We start from the raw sequence: 17,051 nt of genomic DNA, 5'->3' as shown, positions 1-17,051 counted from the left end.
TCTTTATGTCCACAAAAAGTCATAGGAACATATATACATATGATGTGGGAATGTCCAGGAGTACTAGCTTTTTGGGCCAAGGTTGCATTATTTCTCACTAATATAACGGAGATAAACATACCTTGTTTGCCACACATTTTATTATTAAATGATGATTCATCTCTAAAATTAACACCTCACAAAAAGAGTGTTTGCCGGTTTAACGGCAGTAAAGAAAATGCTCGTAATGAGATGGAAACCACCTCATAGTCTCAATATTTACCGTTGTAAGCTGTCCTTCTACGAAATCTTAACACATTGACCGCCAGCAGCAGGGGGCGCTGATCCCCCTTCATCGCAAGGTCTTCATTCAATGGATATAGTTTTAGACTGCGACATTTGCGAGTGCTTAAAATATATCTTATATTATATCTATGGGTCTAATAACGCCGTTGACTGTCAGTGAGTTGCTTCCAGTCAACATGCCCGAAACAGATTGTTTTTTCATCCGTACATTTCGGTTTTATACCGTTTTGAATAGAGTATGGTTTGGGTGCTTTTGAGTAATTCCAGGAAAAACACGAGAAAAAGGCATTTGACTGTAATCCAGTCATCACGTTGTAATTTTTCGGCTGATTATCTAATCATCCTGAAATCAATGCTAGATTATCATTATTATATCTCATCGTGCATACATGAAATGGCCATCGTAGCGGGGTACTCGCCCCCCCCCCAACGCAGTCAACGGTAATAAGCACATAGACCTAAACACAGATAGCTTTGATCGCGGTAGAAATAAACATCAGATCAACGCAAGGTATATAGTGTTCTTACCTTGTCTCTGATGTAATGCAAAAAAAATAATCCAATTATCTGATCACCATTCCAGTTATCCACAGCGATCATGTCCCCGACATTACGAAGCATTACACACGGACGGGCGGGTGGGGTTACTATTCACATTGGTCGTTGTAAGCCCCTGGCTCCCCGGAGTATTTAAACCCCGCCCGCCCGGCTCAGATCGGCTCCTAAAAACACACCAGCCCATTTCAAATGGGATGCAATAGCTCCGCATGGCAATAGAGGGCGGTGTTGACCGTCTGCCAGCTCAGACAGGGTCTGAAGGGTATACCAGAGGCTGCAGTTATGAATTATGAATAGATATAGCGAATAAACGATCACAAAAACAAGTTAACTCGTTTCTGGCGCTGAACGGATGGTGGGCAATAACGAGTTTACACTGATCCAGTTAAGATTAGAGGCATCCAGTGCTAGAGCACAGGGCGCAAGGACAGAATTGATTCAAATATTACTTACTGCGGCCCAGAAGGTAAAATCAGTACTCCACTAGGTTGAACAAGTTTGTACTTGGACACCAGAGAATGAACAAAAAGCATGTTTTTTTTTGTTTACTGTTGTATTTTTTGTTGCTTTTTTATTTGTATTTTCCCCTATTACTTTAACAGGATTAAGTTAACAAACACAATTATGATTTACTTTGTTTTTTCATTTCATTGCATTTATAAAAAAAAAGGAAAGGAAAGGAAATGAAGAGAAAAAGGAAAAATGGAAATTGTATTCTATACATGTATGCATCATGGTTTCCTCCATCCCCTAAAATGTCTATGCGAACCCGGGGGGCTGGGAGGGGGGTTAAGAAGCGACCTGGGCTGTCTTGCAGCCACAGGACCGCCAAAACAGAGGAAGACACTGTCACAAATGCAAGCAGGCAGGCTACACAGTATATGACTACTGTATACTGACGGACAATCTATACTGAAAAGACACTTTTTTATGCCACTGTGGGAATTCGTATGAACTGCTGATGTGAATGTCTCTTTCCTCTGAACTTGTTTAAAAAAAAAAAAAAAAAAAAAAAAAATGAAGTAAAAAGTTGGTCACAAAAAAAAAGGAAATTCGCTTACTGACTTCTCCAGAGTCAGATGGATATCAAGAAAATAGATACCAGTTTCCTCTCTGTGCTTTCAGTATAAAGCTATCCAGCTGCAAGCTAGCCTAGCTTAGCACAAATGAATGGAAGCGGATACTGACCACTAGCCTAGCTTAGCACAAATTAATGGAAGCGGATACTGACCACTAGCCTAGCTTAGCACAAATTAATGGAGGTGGATACTGACCACTAGCCTAGCTTAGCACAAATTAATGGAAGCGGATACAGATCAGCTAAAACGTGCAAAAAATTTTCTTTTTTCTTTCTCTCTGTTTTTTCAAGTGTGGACAGAGGGAAAGGGGGGGGGGGTGCTTTTAAGATCCCGTCATTGGTCTCAGTGGTTGATGACTGTCGGCCATCGGCCGAACCTTACTATATATACAGTACATAACCTTGCTGTTGATGGCAATCAAATCCCTCTGGTAGAAACTGTGCCTTTTCTAACTCATCAGTTGACCTACAAGATATTTTGAGAGTCTCATGTGTGTTGGGTGTGTTACTCAGTATTCCTTGTTACTCATTTCAAAAGTAATATATTACTTTACTTCTTACTGTCTGGGAACAGTAATTTGTTACGTTACACCCCCCCAGAATTGCTTCCTTTCTTAAAGGAAGACACCAACATTATGGGAAATGCACGTTTTCTCCACAAGAAGATATATGACAATGTCCTCTCTGTGCGTTCAGTAGGAAGCTAGCCTAGATTAGCACAAATGAATGGAAGCGGATACGGACCGGCTAGCCTATAGCTGTTCGTCAAAAACACCTCTCCCGGAGTTTTAAGCTAGGCTAGTGGTCCACTGGTCCATATCCGATTCCATTCATGTGTGCTAAGCTAGGCTAGCTTGTAGCCGGATAACTTTCTACTGGACGAGAGGAAATTGGTATCCATCTTCTTGTCTGATTCTGGACAAGACGGAAAGCGCATTTCCCATAATGTTGACATGTTCCTTTATGTGGTATGTGGTAGCTGCCCACAACACAGTACTCCACTAGGTTGAACAAGTTTGTACTTGGACACCAGAGAATGAACAAAAAGCATGTTTTTTTTTGTTTACTGTTGTATTTTTTGTTGCTTTTTTTATTTGTATTTTCCCCTATTACTTTGTAACAGGATTATAAGTTATCTAACAAACACAATTATGATTTACTTTGTTTTTTCATTTCATTGCATTTATAAAAAAAAAAGAAAGGAAAGGAAATTAAGAGAAAAAGGAAAAATGGAAATTGTATTCTATACATGTATGCATCATGGTTTCCTCCATCCCCTAAAATGTCTATGCGAACCCGGGGGGCTGGGAGGGGGGTTAAGAAGCGACCTGGGCTGTCTTGCAGCCACAGGACCGCCAAAACAGAGGAAGACACTGTCACAAATGCAAGCAGGCAGGCTACACAGTATATGACTACTGTATACTGACGGACAATCTATACTGAAAAGACACTTTTTTATGCCACTGTGGGAATTCGTATGAACTGCTGATGTGAATGTCTCTTTCCTCTGAACGTGTTAAAAAAAAAAAAAAAAAAAGTAAAAAGTTGGTCACAAAAAAAAGGAAATTCGCTTACTGACTTCTCCAGAGTCAGATGGATATCAAGAAAATAGATACCAGTTTCCTCTCTGTGCTTTCAGTATAAAGCTATCCAGCTGCAAGCTAGCCTAGCTTAGCACAAATGAATGGAAGCGGATACTGACCACTAGCCTAGCTTAGCACAAATTAATGGAAGCGGATACTGACCACTAGCCTAGCTTAGCACAAATTAATGGAAGCGGATACTGACCACTAGCCTAGCTTAGCACAAATTAATGGAGGCGGATACTGACCACTAGCCTAGCTTAGCACAAATTAATGGAAGCGGATACAGATCAGCTAAAACGTGCAAAAATTTGTCTTTTTTCTTTCTCTCTGTTTTTTCAAGTGTGGACAGAGGGAAAGGGGGGGGTGGTTTTAAGATCCCGTCATTGGTCTCAGTGGTTGATGACTGTCGGCCATCGGCCCAACCTTACTATATATACAGTACATAACCTTGCTGTTGATGGCAATCAAATCCCTCTGGTAGAAACTGTGCCTTTTCTAACTCATCAGTTGACCTACAAGATATTTTGAGAGTCTCATGTGTGTTGGGTGTGTTACTCAGTATTCCTTGTTACTCATTTCAAAAGTAATATATTACTTTACTTCTTACTGTCTGGGAACAGTAATTTGTTACGTTACACCCCCCAGAATTGCTTCCTTTCTTAAAGGAAGACACCAACATTATGGGAAATGCACGTTTTCTCCACAAGAAGATATATGACAATGTCCTCTCTGTGCGTTCAGTAGGAAGCTAGCCTAGATTAGCACAAATGAATGGAAGCGGATACGGACCGGCTAGCCTATAGCTGTTCGTCAAAAACACCTCTCCCGGAGTTTTAAGCTAGGCTAGTGGTCCACTGGTCCATATCCGATTCCATTCATGTGTGCTAAGCTAGGCTAGCTTGTAGCCGGATAACTTTCTACTGGACGAGAGGAAATTGGTATCCATCTTCTTGTCTGACTCTGGACAAGACGGAAAGCGCATTTCCCATAATGTTGACATGTTCCTTTATGTGGTATGTGGTAGCTGCCCACAACACAGGTCACTTAATCTGTGTCCCTCTCTGTGTGAACGATCAGGGTAGCAACTCCTCGAGGGGCTTTCAAACCAGCAATGACAGAGCTGAGCTGGACCATTGTTTTCAACAGACCTCTGGTCTGAAAGCTCATTCACTGAAAACCAGCAGCTTGGTAACAAGGCTACTTCAGGCTTGATCAAAAGCACAGCTGGCTTACATTAATGAAGGACAATCCTTTCAAGCAACGTGTTGTTGTGCTGTTATAGGATAGCAGGTGTTTCAAGAGATTCAAGGTCCTACTTTTTGAAGTGGAAGGTAGGAGGAGGTCAAGGCTCCTCTCGCACTAAATTACAGGTCGACAATGATGTTCTTGTCATCTTTGATCTTAATAATAATAAACTTTATTTGTAAATTTTGTATAGCACCTTTCATGCAGGAATTGCAGCTCAAAGTGATTCACAGCAGTAAAAAAGACAAAGTCAAGATAAGGCAAAGAACATTAAATCACATAATTTTTCATATTAGGATCTAACATCTTAACACTTTGAGTGCCAGCAGGGGGCGCACGATTTAGCGATTGAGTGCCGGCACTGTAGTCAATGGGAGGGCAAGCACATTTGCGAACGCATAAACTATATCTTAAATTATGGCTATGTGTCTAATACGTCCGTCGCTTATCAATGACTTGTTTGCAGTCAACATTGTCAAAACAGATTTTATCGGTACATTTCCGTTTTATACCATTTTGAAAAACGTTCGTTTTTGCAAACGTCCAGAAAAAAAGGTGATTCTGCAGGAATCGCGCTTTAGTGGAATACACAAAACACGTCGTAATTTTTCGGCCTATTTATGAATCGTTTTCAAATAAAAGCTAGATTATCGATAGTATATGTGTACTTATGCACGCTAGAGAAGCGGGCTGAAAAAGCAATTATCTTATTTCCTGATCAGCACACACACACAATTATGGGACATGCTGAGATATAGGTGAAAAAAACTCTGATTATCCCAAGACTGGTCAAATAGATTCCTTACCTCAGATCAGATGTTCTCCAAAAAGATTATTACAATTCCTGATCGCCATTCCAAATATCGATCGCGTTTATTGATCCAACGCTGGGTACTGGAAACACATATTCCACGCTGTTCTGCGGCTCTGCAATGAATGGGATCGTCTCAGGTTACATGCCTGACAAGTAAAATGTGGATTCCGGACTCTTTTTTTCCCATCCATTTCATTCAGTCCAATCCAATGTGTGCAATACCATCCGGAGAGACGATAGGGGGTGGTATTTTCCCTGTTCGAGCTCAGATAGATCCCCAATGGTAACGTGAGGCTAGATTGATGAAAAATGAATGGAAATCACTAATAAATAAAAATAACGATTAAATAACGAGATTTCTCATTGTTGACACTCAACGCATGGCATGAACTAACAAGATTTCTCGTGGCTGGCACTCAAAGTGTTAATAGGCCTCTGTGTATGGTTTGATAGTCACCGATACACATAAAATAGACATAAAATCATGAAATTGGCAGATACACATAAAATAGACATATCAACCCAGTGTTTTAGATGTTTACACAATACGGTTGATAAGAAAGAAATAATATATCAAACAAAATCAAAGTAATGGAGTTGATTTTTGATTGGGTAACTAATATAATTACTGAAATTGAGATAGTAATTTGTTACACTACTCGTTACTGGGAGTAGTGAAAAAGTTATATTATTACTGTAACACACCCAACACCGACACACCCAACACTGACACACCCACGCCATCCAATCCCAACAGGGCTGCCACACCCACATTATGATGTCATGTCCCTCTGTTTTTGGCATGTCTGGCCAGAGCCTCCCTGGGGTATAAGACAGTGGCATTAGCCAGATCTAGGTTTACTCATTAGTAGAATCAATGCCATACTGTCCCATCCGTCCACCGGGCTTCACTACTCCGATAAGCAAGTCTGCGATACAGAGCGACAGGGCCTATACTCATCTGACGGGAACTGGATTTAGCTAAAGTGAAATCAATCTGTACGCTTCTAAATCCATGCCTCGATGATGGACACTACTAAACAAACGTGAGCAAGCAGCGCGGGTAACCCTATGCTTGAATCGTTCACTGAGAGCCCTCTGCAAAAGAAAAAAGGCATTAATCTTTCAATAGCATGTTCTGAGGTCTCCCAGTGAAATTAAATGTAGGCATCGCCATCGTCTCACAAAGGGCCGGCGCGTTAATATTTTACCACGCCGGGATGCTTTCAGTCGAGCCAATACGACTCGGCTTACAACAAAACAAGACTTGCACTAAAGAGGTTCCAGGGAGCCACGGGAATCATGACACGTCTGTCTTACGTTTTAAATATTGTAGGAGTTTCTGCTTGGTAAATAAATAGGTTACGTGACTGCAATGTGCCCAGGAAATGTCACTTTATCTGACACAGCTATTTCTTCCCATGTCACTTTCTCAAGGCTGATTGGCACAACTATCAAATGACTACCCAACGTTACCTGTTCAAGGGAGACTGCTGCTGCCAGGCATAAATCTATCACACTGACCGAGCGCACATTATGGAAGTTGAAAATTACCTCTCTAATCCTATCTAATTATCTTCTTTTCCGACTTCATCTGTTACAGTGCGTGTGACGTGTGTGTGTGTGTGTGAGTGAAACAATGGTGCCTCACCAGTCTCGACTAGAAGACGAGAGACACTGTATAATTATTATCTAATCCCCCACTAATCCGGGGACAGTGTTCCATCACCACAGACCAGAGACGGTCTTAAGAGACATTAGATTGAAGAGACGCGTCGTCCATAAAAAAACGGTTTTCCAACACACACACACACACACACCCATTTTCTCTTTGGCCCGGGCAGACATCTGTAAACTCAGCCTCTTTATAAGTATTATTTTTTTTTATTTTTTTTAATCTTTTTTCCCCTCCTTTTTCCTCCGATTTTCTCCCATCCCAATGTTTAGTCGTTATGCCAATTCCCAATCCCCTTCCTGGTCGCTGCGCACTTAGCCTCCACTCTCGAGAGTGGAGGCTATCACGTGCTTCCTCCGACACACGTCTAGCTAGGCCTGTCACGATAACACATTTTGCTGGGCGATTAATTGTCCCAGAAATTATTGCGATAAGTGATATTATTGCGGTTTTGAGAGAAATAATTTTTTTGAGAAATGTATTTCCCAAAAAGTCAACTTTTTTTTTTACTAATATAATGATAATAGCATAATAATGCAAGGAAACCGTTTCAAAGTGCAATAAACCTTTATTTAACATTGGAAGACATTGTAAATATCCTAAATTACTACCTAACCAATCAGATATGAGGTAGCGTCAGAAGCAGAGTAACCTCGTTCCCAGTTTTATCTCCGTGAGAGCAATGATAAAACGAGCAGAGCAATGTGTGTGGACAAGAGGCGGGTTGCTACGTTTACTGTAGGAAGGGGCTTTTAGACCCATGTTTTTATTTTTTGCTTCGAAAAGAGGGACATCCTCTCAATATGCGGGACGTGGGACATTAGGTAAAATGGCTGTGCAGTATACAACCAAAAGCGGGACACCTGGTCACCCTAACTGTGGCTCGCGTTTGTTTACTGTGGCTCGCGGATTATGTGATGGGCAAGCTACTTGGAAAATGTAGTAAGCTACACTACCAGTTACTCTCGATTAAAATATAGCTCAACAATAATCAAATAAACACAAATATATACTATCTCTATTGGAATGGAGACTTTTCAGCACAGGATAAACTAGGGATGGGCAAAAAAAACAGATCGATTGATCACATGATGTACTTGAGTACTCGTGGAGGAAAACGCTGTACAAAATAAACGTCTTTTCCGGTGTTTTAGACTTTGCTCTTTTATTTTGAAACCCACCGACCGGAAGTATTGTTGTTATTATCCTAGCAGAACCTATGAGCGGACAACTTGTGTCGTCCGGTTCTGTGTTTTTGAGCTACTGATAAAACAAATGTTGAGATTGTTGGTGAACAACTAACTTTAGGTTAGTTTTAACGTTAGCTACTAACGTTAGATGCAGCTACTACAGGCAATCAACGATGAGGAGGAAGCGTCATAGCATCAACACTAGATCTTTAATCTTTATTTAGCAGTCCAGTTTCTCCGGGCAGTAGCGTATAGCGTTTGTTCACGCTACATCACTACTTGGGTCTAAAAATAGCTACACTACAAAGAACGCTACTTGGTTCAAAAGGAGCGACGCTACCATCACGCTACTGAGAAATGTAGTTAAGCTATGTAGCGTTGCTACTGCCCAACATACGCATGGTGCTCACAGGAGCTCCCGTGCTGTACTCTGTAGTAACGGCAGCGGCCCGCCTCCCCACACGAAGAGGTACTGGTTCCCGCCTCATTAAAACAAACACGCAAATAACAATTAATTGCGCCCATCAAAATCATTGCATTCATTTTCATTATTGCGCGATAAATTGATTTATTGCTTATTGCAACAGGCCTACGTCTAGCCAATCAACCGCTTCTTTTCACCTGGCAGCGCGGACTCTCACTGAGAGGGTGTAACGTGTGGAAGGATCACACTACCCCCCTTAGATCCTATCCGCGCTGAGCAGGCGCCCCGACCGAACTGTAGGAGTCGCTGTTTACCGCCTTAACTCAGCCTCTTTATAAATGCATGAACATCTTGCCTTTTGGGATTTGTGTTGTGATCAGTGACAAAATGTGGTGGTGGCTTAGCCAGATAAATATACACGGCAGAGTCGGGCTGAAAACTAAACAAGGGAGAGAGCTGCAGATAGATAGACAGACAGACACACTGCAACAACCAGGCACGTGAGACAGAAACACAGACAGACAAGCAGAGATGAACATGTGACGGATAGAGAGACACGCTGAGACAGACAGACAGAAATTAACACAAGTCAGACAGACAGACAGACAGACAGACAGCTGAGCACATTATCACTCACCCTTGTGGCCCATCATGACAGCAAGGTGCAGGGGTGTGTTTCCTGAGGAACACAGGAGACACACAGATCAGAACACTGCCCTTGACAGACACTAAAGTAATACTACAATAATCACACGGGAATAACATCCGTGACGAGCACTTTGCGATTTGTTGGCTATCGCACTCGGGATGAAATTGCCATTTAAATTGGGACACATAATCCTCTCACTCTTAAGTGGCATGAAAGGCACAGTGTGTGTGTGTGTGTGTTCTACTACTGTGCACACAAGCACCAATATCAAGCCCTAAAAAGCTATTAACCTACTGAATTCTGGAGGAGGGGGGGGGGGCTTGTTGACGGGCGGGAAATAGACTAATGGGTTTGGAAATAACATAAGCTGGCTGCTAAAAGTGCATTTGGGGGAAATAACAGGTGTGTCAGGAGAGTTACTGTAGCAGCAGCACAACCTCTTATTCTTCCTAAAATGCGAAAGCTGCCTGGTAAGCATCTGGAGAATCCCTTCACAAGAGATCTCCCCGTCAGCTCCACCAAGCCTCTCCTTCCACATACCTCAGGTGAAGGGGAGAGGGAGAGGGAGAGAGAGTTTATGAGTTATTAATCAGTAATCACTGACCATGGCTGATGCACCACAATAGTCTAGTCAGCCCTATTAGGGGGTCAGCAGCGCCTCAGGAGGTAGAGCGGTCGTCTGGTAATCAGAAGGTTCCCGGTTCGCTTCCCGCTCCTCCCGGCAGCGTGTCGGAAATGTCCTTGAGCAAGACACTAATTAACCACCCAACTGCTCCCGATGAGCAGGTTGACAAACTTGACACCTTGCATGGTTGCCTCTGCCATCGGTGTGTGTGAGTTTTATCCAAAGCGCTATACAGTAAATGCATGATTTACCATTTAGCCCTGCACACCAGCGTCTCCCTGCTTGCCAGTGCCTCCTCTCGCTGGGACATGAGAGATGGAACTACTGTCAACCGCAAACTGTATTGTCGTGCGCAGTTAAGAGTAAACCACCGCTGCTTCTTGGCTCTTTCAGTTTCACCGACCTCTGCGCTACAGCTGCAGATGTGCTCTGTGGCATGTTTCATATCAGCCTGCCACTCAAAGAGAAGTGGTGGTGGAGAGATGGAAGCGGCTGTCAGGACAGGAGTGAAGTTAGGAATGCTACTGAAGGACACAGAGCTCGCCTCCTTCTTCCTGAGCTGCTGTCCCTCGGGACCGGTATGTGGACAGACCGAATAAATCGACCGCAGCGTGGATTCCAGTGAAAGCGACATGCAGAGAAGCGGCGCACTCTCCGTGGTGCTGAAACCTTGGTCTCAGATTTGCCAAGTTTGTGTTTTGGAAGAGGTAAACGTGCCTGCGGCGGTAACAACTATGAAGGCATCATTTATATCCGGCTATAATTTGTGTTCCGTTCTGCAGTGTTTCTGCTGCCCAGCCATTCGGCCTATTTGACCCATGAGCCTATGGTTATTTTTACCCTTTCACTGCCACACTACAAAGGGTTAACGCTTTCACTACAGAAGGTTAACTCTTTCACTACCACACTAACCGTCTGTAGTGTGGTAGTGAAAGGGTTAACCGGCTGTAGTGTGGTAGTGAAAGTGTTAACCCATTGTAGTGTGGTGGTGAAAGGGTTAATACATGCGAGGACCATATAGAATCAATCATAGCCGTTATAAAGGTGTATTCCACCCAAATAAGGTTAAAGGTTTATTCCACTCAAATAGTGTTAAGGTTTATTCCACCCAAAATAAATCATTTTAAAAGTTTTATTCCTTCCAAATACTATTGTCTGTCCAACTCTTAAAAGGTAGGCCTATATTATTTCATACTTTATGTTATACTTTTATTTTTTTATTTTGTGTCCACCCTGTGAGGATGAGGCACAGGCACATTGAACAAACTGTCTGGCTCATTATTAAACTTACATAAGTATCCGTATATTACCTTACTGTCCCACAAAATCTGCATTCTGCCCTGCATTTGCATTATATGGATTTAGTCCTGATGATTGGCACAAAAGGGTCCTGATGTACAGTAGGTGGAAATATGGTCCTGTCTGGGAATAGCTCAGAGTCCCACTGGACACACTGTGATAAACTGCGTAAAGAGGGCATGGGCCCAAGTTCCAACAGAGGCTGTTTCAGGTCAACGGAATGTACAGAAGTTTGATAGGGATAATTATGCCTTATGACAAGGCTATACTGGTCAAATGAGGAGCAGGGCTGTCGGCTATATCAGGAATGATATGATACGGCATACTTTCAGTTTAGTTAGATTACAACCTTGCCTCTATGTAAATAAACAGCCAAGGTGTGAAAGGCAAAGGAATCCAGTGAGCATCCTTCGTCTCTTGGTCCTAGGAAGGTAGCCATTGCCTCCTCTATGTTTACTGTAAAATTCTATGTATTGGATCCGGTCCAGATTCAGCCCGTATCCAGTAAAGGTGAACCTCGGTGGGATAAACAAAAGGCCGGTGCTACTCCACGAGCCATGCAGTTCCTTGTCAAGGTTGGGAGGTCTTGTAAAAAATACAGGGCTGAGTTCCAGAACACCCCACTGAGAGAGACGAATCCACTGTATCACACATTTCAAATCTCCCTACTGAAGGCATTCCAATCTAGAACTCGGGGACTAGAACAGAGCATTGTGGAATGGCAAGTTTCTTCGATAGAGATCAAACTTTGACAGAGATTATGCTCGTTTGAAAATGATGGCATAGAACATGAACCAAGCCTAACACAAGGACCAAGACCTCTGCTCTGCCCTGCAGAGGAGGCGTTCGGTGTTGGGAGTTCTACAGGCCCAAGCCGTAGACCCTGACTAATGTGGGCCTTGAAATAGATGGTTATGTGATGCTCTGGTGGGAGTAATGCTCTGGTGGGGGTCATGCACTGGTGGGGGTCATGACTCATGCACTGGTGGGGGGTCATGAACTTTGGAATGCAATTATGTAGCCAATCAGTGAACTCACCGTGGACGTCTTTCTGCGCAACATTCTGTGTTCGGATGAGAAAGAACTGGGTGAGAAAGACCAAGCCCCAGGTCTAACCACTCAGACTAGGGGAGGAAAGACCTGGTCCCAGGTCTAACCACTCAGGCGAGGGGAGGAAAGACCTGGTCCCAGGTCTAACCACTCAGGCGAGGGGAGGAAAGACCAAGCCCCAGGTCTAACCACTCAGGCTAGGGGATGAAAGACCAAGCCCCAGGTCTAACCACTCAGGCTAGGGGAGGAAAGACCAAGCCCCAGGTCTAACCACTCAGGCTAGGGGAGGAAAGACCTGGTCCTAGGTCTAACCACTCAGACTAGGGGAGGAAAGACCAAGCCCCAGGTCTAACCACTCAGACTAGGGGAGGAAAGACCAAGCCCCAGGTCTAACCACTCAGGCTAGGGGAGGAAAGACCAAGCCCCAGGTCTAACCACTCAGACTAGGGGAGGAAATACCAAGCCCTAGGTCTAACCACTCAGCCTAGGGGAGGAAAGACCAAGCCCTAGGTCTAACCACTCAGGCTAGGGGAGGAAATACCTGACTCCTATACAGTAGGTCTAACCACTGAGGCTATAGGGGCGGAAATATCTGATCCTACAGTAGGTCTAACCACTCAGGCTAGTAGGGGCGGAAATACCTGATCCTACAGTAGGTCTAACCACTCAGGCTAGTAGGGGCGGAAATACCTGATCCTACAGTAGGTCTAACCACTCAGGCTAGTAGGGGCGGAAATACCTGATCCTACAGTAGGTCTAACCACTCAGGCTAGTAGGGGCGGAAATACCTGATCCTACAGTAGGTCTAACCACTCAGGCTAGTAGGGGCGGAAATACCTGATCCTACAGTAGGTCTAACCACTGAGGCTATAGGGGAGGAAATACCTGATCCTACAGTAGGTCTAACCACTGAGGCTATAGGGGAGGAAATACCTGATCCTACAGTAGGTCTAACCACTGAGGCTAGTATGGGCGGAAATACCTGATCCTACAGTAGGTCTAACCACTGAGGCTATAGGGGAGGAAATACCTGACTCTTACAGTAGGTCTAACCACTCAGCCGGCTAGTAGGGGCGGAAATACCTGATCCTAGGTCTTTGATTGATTGATTGATTGAAAACGTTATTAACAGATTGCAGAATGGGTACAATACAGTACGGCTCAATACACACAATTGTTAAGTTCCAGGATGCAGACCAGAGAAAGACGTTAGTCTTGTTTACATCAGGGTCCCCCCATTTTCAATTCCTAATGTCTAACCACTCAGGCTAGGCGGAACAAAAACTTGCAACAGAAATAGCAAACAATCAGTGAACTCACCATGGACGTCTTTCTGCGAGATATTCTGCGTTCGGATGAGCGAAGACAGGCGTCGGACATCTCCTCTGAACACGCATTCATGCACCGGGAAGTCTTCGCCGGTGGTTCGGATGATGGGGTTTCTGTTATTGTCATCGACAACAACATCCGCCGTTGATAGTAGTGTGTTTGCGTTCGCATTGATCTGCGATTGCTGCTGGTTCTGTTGTTGCTGCTGTGCTGCAGACGGAGATTTGATTAACTTGTGGTGATTGCTGAAGATTTTACTTGCTTTGCTTTTATTGCTCGTCTTGGTTGTTGCGCTGAATGTCCCGGTCGCAGCCTCTTCCTCCGGCTGCAGTAAGTCCTCGTCCTTGCTGGGTTTGTGGTCCTTGTTGCGCAGGGAGCGGACCTTCTCTCCGGTCATCTTCTAAACAACAGAGGGTTGTCGACAGAAACCCTCTGGACGAGTAGAATCAGCCAGTGGTACTACTTCACCCAAAAACTGTCAATTGCACAACATGAAAACAGTAAAATCTTCCACCGAACAAACAAAAAACAATTGTTCAATTGTAGACAAACCAGGAGTGATCACTTGCTGGTTGAATAAGTATAAAAATGTTCGCGTTTCTCCTGAAACTGCATCTACTAGCTAGCTGCACAACACAAGCGGCGTTTTAGAGCATCGTTTGACTAGTGCGGAAGACTCGTCTGCCATCTTCCGCCAACAACTATCGCGAGACTTTCCAAAGGTTACAATCGGTTACGATTGATATAATAAACCACATTATTTACAATGTATCCAATGAACTCAGTTGAAAATATCAAAACAATCAACCCCCATCTTAGAGTATCTTCATGTTGTGGCTTATTATTATTTTATACTTTTTTTGTATTATTATTATTATTATTATTATTATTATTATTATTATTATTATTATTATTATTATTATTATTATTATTATTATTATTATTATTATTATTAGACCAGGGCATAAAGATTATATCAAATCAGAGGTTCATGTCGGATAGGCGTATCGCGTATGTGTAATAGCAACATAGTAATAAGAGCAAGAAGGAGGACAGGACAACAACGACTGCAAAGATGATGATGAAGATGCAGATGATGATGATCTTACTAATTAACATAAAATCAGACAGCATAAACATAGAATTAAGGATAACAGATTAATTAACTCCAGAAGGAGATTCATGTAATTTATGTCTTCCATAACTATAAGGCCTACTGATTTTAGATTTAGATTTTGGATTTATTTATTTTGGGATTTTCAGTTTTTTTTCCATATGTATGAAATGGATATATCCATACATCACTGTCCTATAGGAGCATGATACTTGTCAATCAATGTTTCTAAGCCAGTGGCTTGAGCCAGCAACACAGAACACTAACCCCCCCTATTGCTCAAGAATAGAATGGAAGGGAAGGAAAGACCACTCAGGCTAGGGGAGGAAATACCTAGTCCTAGGTCTAACCACTCAGACTAGGGGAGGAAATACCTAGTCCTAGGTCTAACCACTCAGACTAGGGGAGGAAATACCTAGTCCTAGGTCTAACCACTCAGGCTAGGGGAGGAAATACCTAGTCCTAGGTCTAACCACTCAGGCTAGGGGAGGAAATACCTAGTCCTAGGTCTAACCACTCAGGCTAGGGGAGGAAATACCTAGTCCTAGGTCTAACCACTCAGGCTAGGGGAGGAAATACCCAGTCCTAGGTCTAACCACTCAGGCTAGGGGAGGACATACCTAGTCCTAGGTCTAACCACTCAGACTAGGGGAGGAAATACCTAGTCCTAGGTCTAACCACTCAGGCTAGGGGAGGAAATACCTAGTCCTAGGTCTAACCACTCAGGCTAGGGGAGGAAATACCTAGTCCTAGGTCTAACCACTCAGGCTAGGGGAGGAAATACCTAGTCCTATAGGTCTAACCACTCAGACTAGGGGAGGAAATACCTAGTCCTATAGGTCTAACCACTCAGACTAGGGGAGGAAATACCTAGTCCTATAGGTCACCGTCTAACCACTCAGGCTAGGGGAGGAAATACCTAGTTCTAGGTCTAACCACTCAGGTTAGGGGAGGAAATACCTAGTCCTAGGTCTAACCACTCAGGCTAGGTCCGGAGAATAAATACTTAGTCCTAGGTCTAACCACTCAGGTTAGGAGAATACATACTTAGTCCTAGGTCTAACCACTCGGGCTAGTGGGAACAAAAACTTGGGACAGAAATTTTAAAAATCAACATGAAGCTTGAATCTTTTTGATTGTATTACTCGACCATAACTAAGATAAGATAAGATATTCCTTTATTGATCACTATGTTGTCTATAGTAATGGGATAATATTAAATGATAACTTAAAACATACCTGTGAGAAAATATTCAACTATGTCCGCCTTGTCATGACATCTACAGGCCAGAATATACAGTGCAGTCCATACGTTTTAGGACAGTGAAACACTGTTTTGTCTCTGTAGTACTCTAGCACATTGAATATGAAATGGAACAATGACTATGAGTTGAAGTGCAGATTTTCAGCTTTAATTTGATGGTGTTTACATTCAAATCCTTTGCAATCAATGGCGGACCTTTTTAATAATTATATATTTACAGGGGACTTACTTTAATACTTTAATACAATCAGTATTATTTACAGTACAGTACATCTCTCTCGCTCTCTCACTCTGTGTGGGCCAGCCAGCCATGAGGGAGATGTGTGTGTGCGTCACAGTGTGTGTGTGTGTGTGTGTGTGTGTGTGTCACAGTGTGCGTGTGTGTGTGCGTGTGTGTACGTCTCTCTCTCCTCCCTCGATTAGATGTTGTAGTTTATGGTCTACATTGCATCAGTGAGTGCGCACCATTACCTCACCGGCGTGCGCCTGTAGCGCGCCGAGTAGGCGGAGTCTGAACACCATTTGACAGTTATCATACAAAATTCTAAATCAAAGGTTCTACATTTCAGCGGCGCGAGTGGCATTGACATCAACAGCACGACCAACACAAAAACACACATAGAAAGATTGACACAACGGAGTGCGGACAACTAACGAATGTCATTCATATGTAATTTTGCGAACATACGACTCCATGTTGGCCATTATTTGTCAACAAGGAGAGGTGCCACGGCTGTTACCCCCCGGTGGGCCGACTATTGTTGTTTGTTTAGTCAGCTAACGATCAAGTGCCGGTGTTGTGCCGAATTCTGACCCCCTGCCAGAATCTGACCCACCTCGCGTCACTCCGCCCTCGCCGTTGGGAG

The 17,051-nt window shown here is 43.3% G+C and overlaps 1 protein-coding gene across 1 annotated transcript in view; it reads right to left on the bottom strand.

Annotated features, from left to right (window-relative positions):
- ankrd13c (ankyrin repeat domain 13C) overlaps positions 1 to 14,434 on the bottom strand; it is a 95,450-nt gene extending 81,016 nt beyond the window's left edge. The window contains exons 1-2 of the mRNA XM_084338000.1: positions 13,799 to 14,434; positions 9,493 to 9,534 (exon numbers count right to left, since the gene is read on the bottom strand). Of these exons, the coding sequence (XP_084194126.1) occupies positions 9,493 to 9,534; positions 13,799 to 14,204 (448 nt within the window). The 5' untranslated portion in view covers positions 14,205 to 14,434. The remainder of the gene's footprint in view (positions 1 to 9,492; positions 9,535 to 13,798) is intronic.
- Positions 14,435 to 17,051: the final 2,617 nt, after the last annotated feature.

The sequence above is a fragment of the Notolepis coatsorum genome (genome assembly GCF_963971535.1).
Source record: "Notolepis coatsorum genome assembly, chromosome: 2".
NCBI lineage: Eukaryota > Metazoa > Chordata > Actinopteri > Aulopiformes > Paralepididae > Notolepis > Notolepis coatsorum.
The sequence above is the reverse complement of the archived record's forward strand: the minus strand, read 5'-3'. Positions and strand labels throughout refer to the sequence as shown.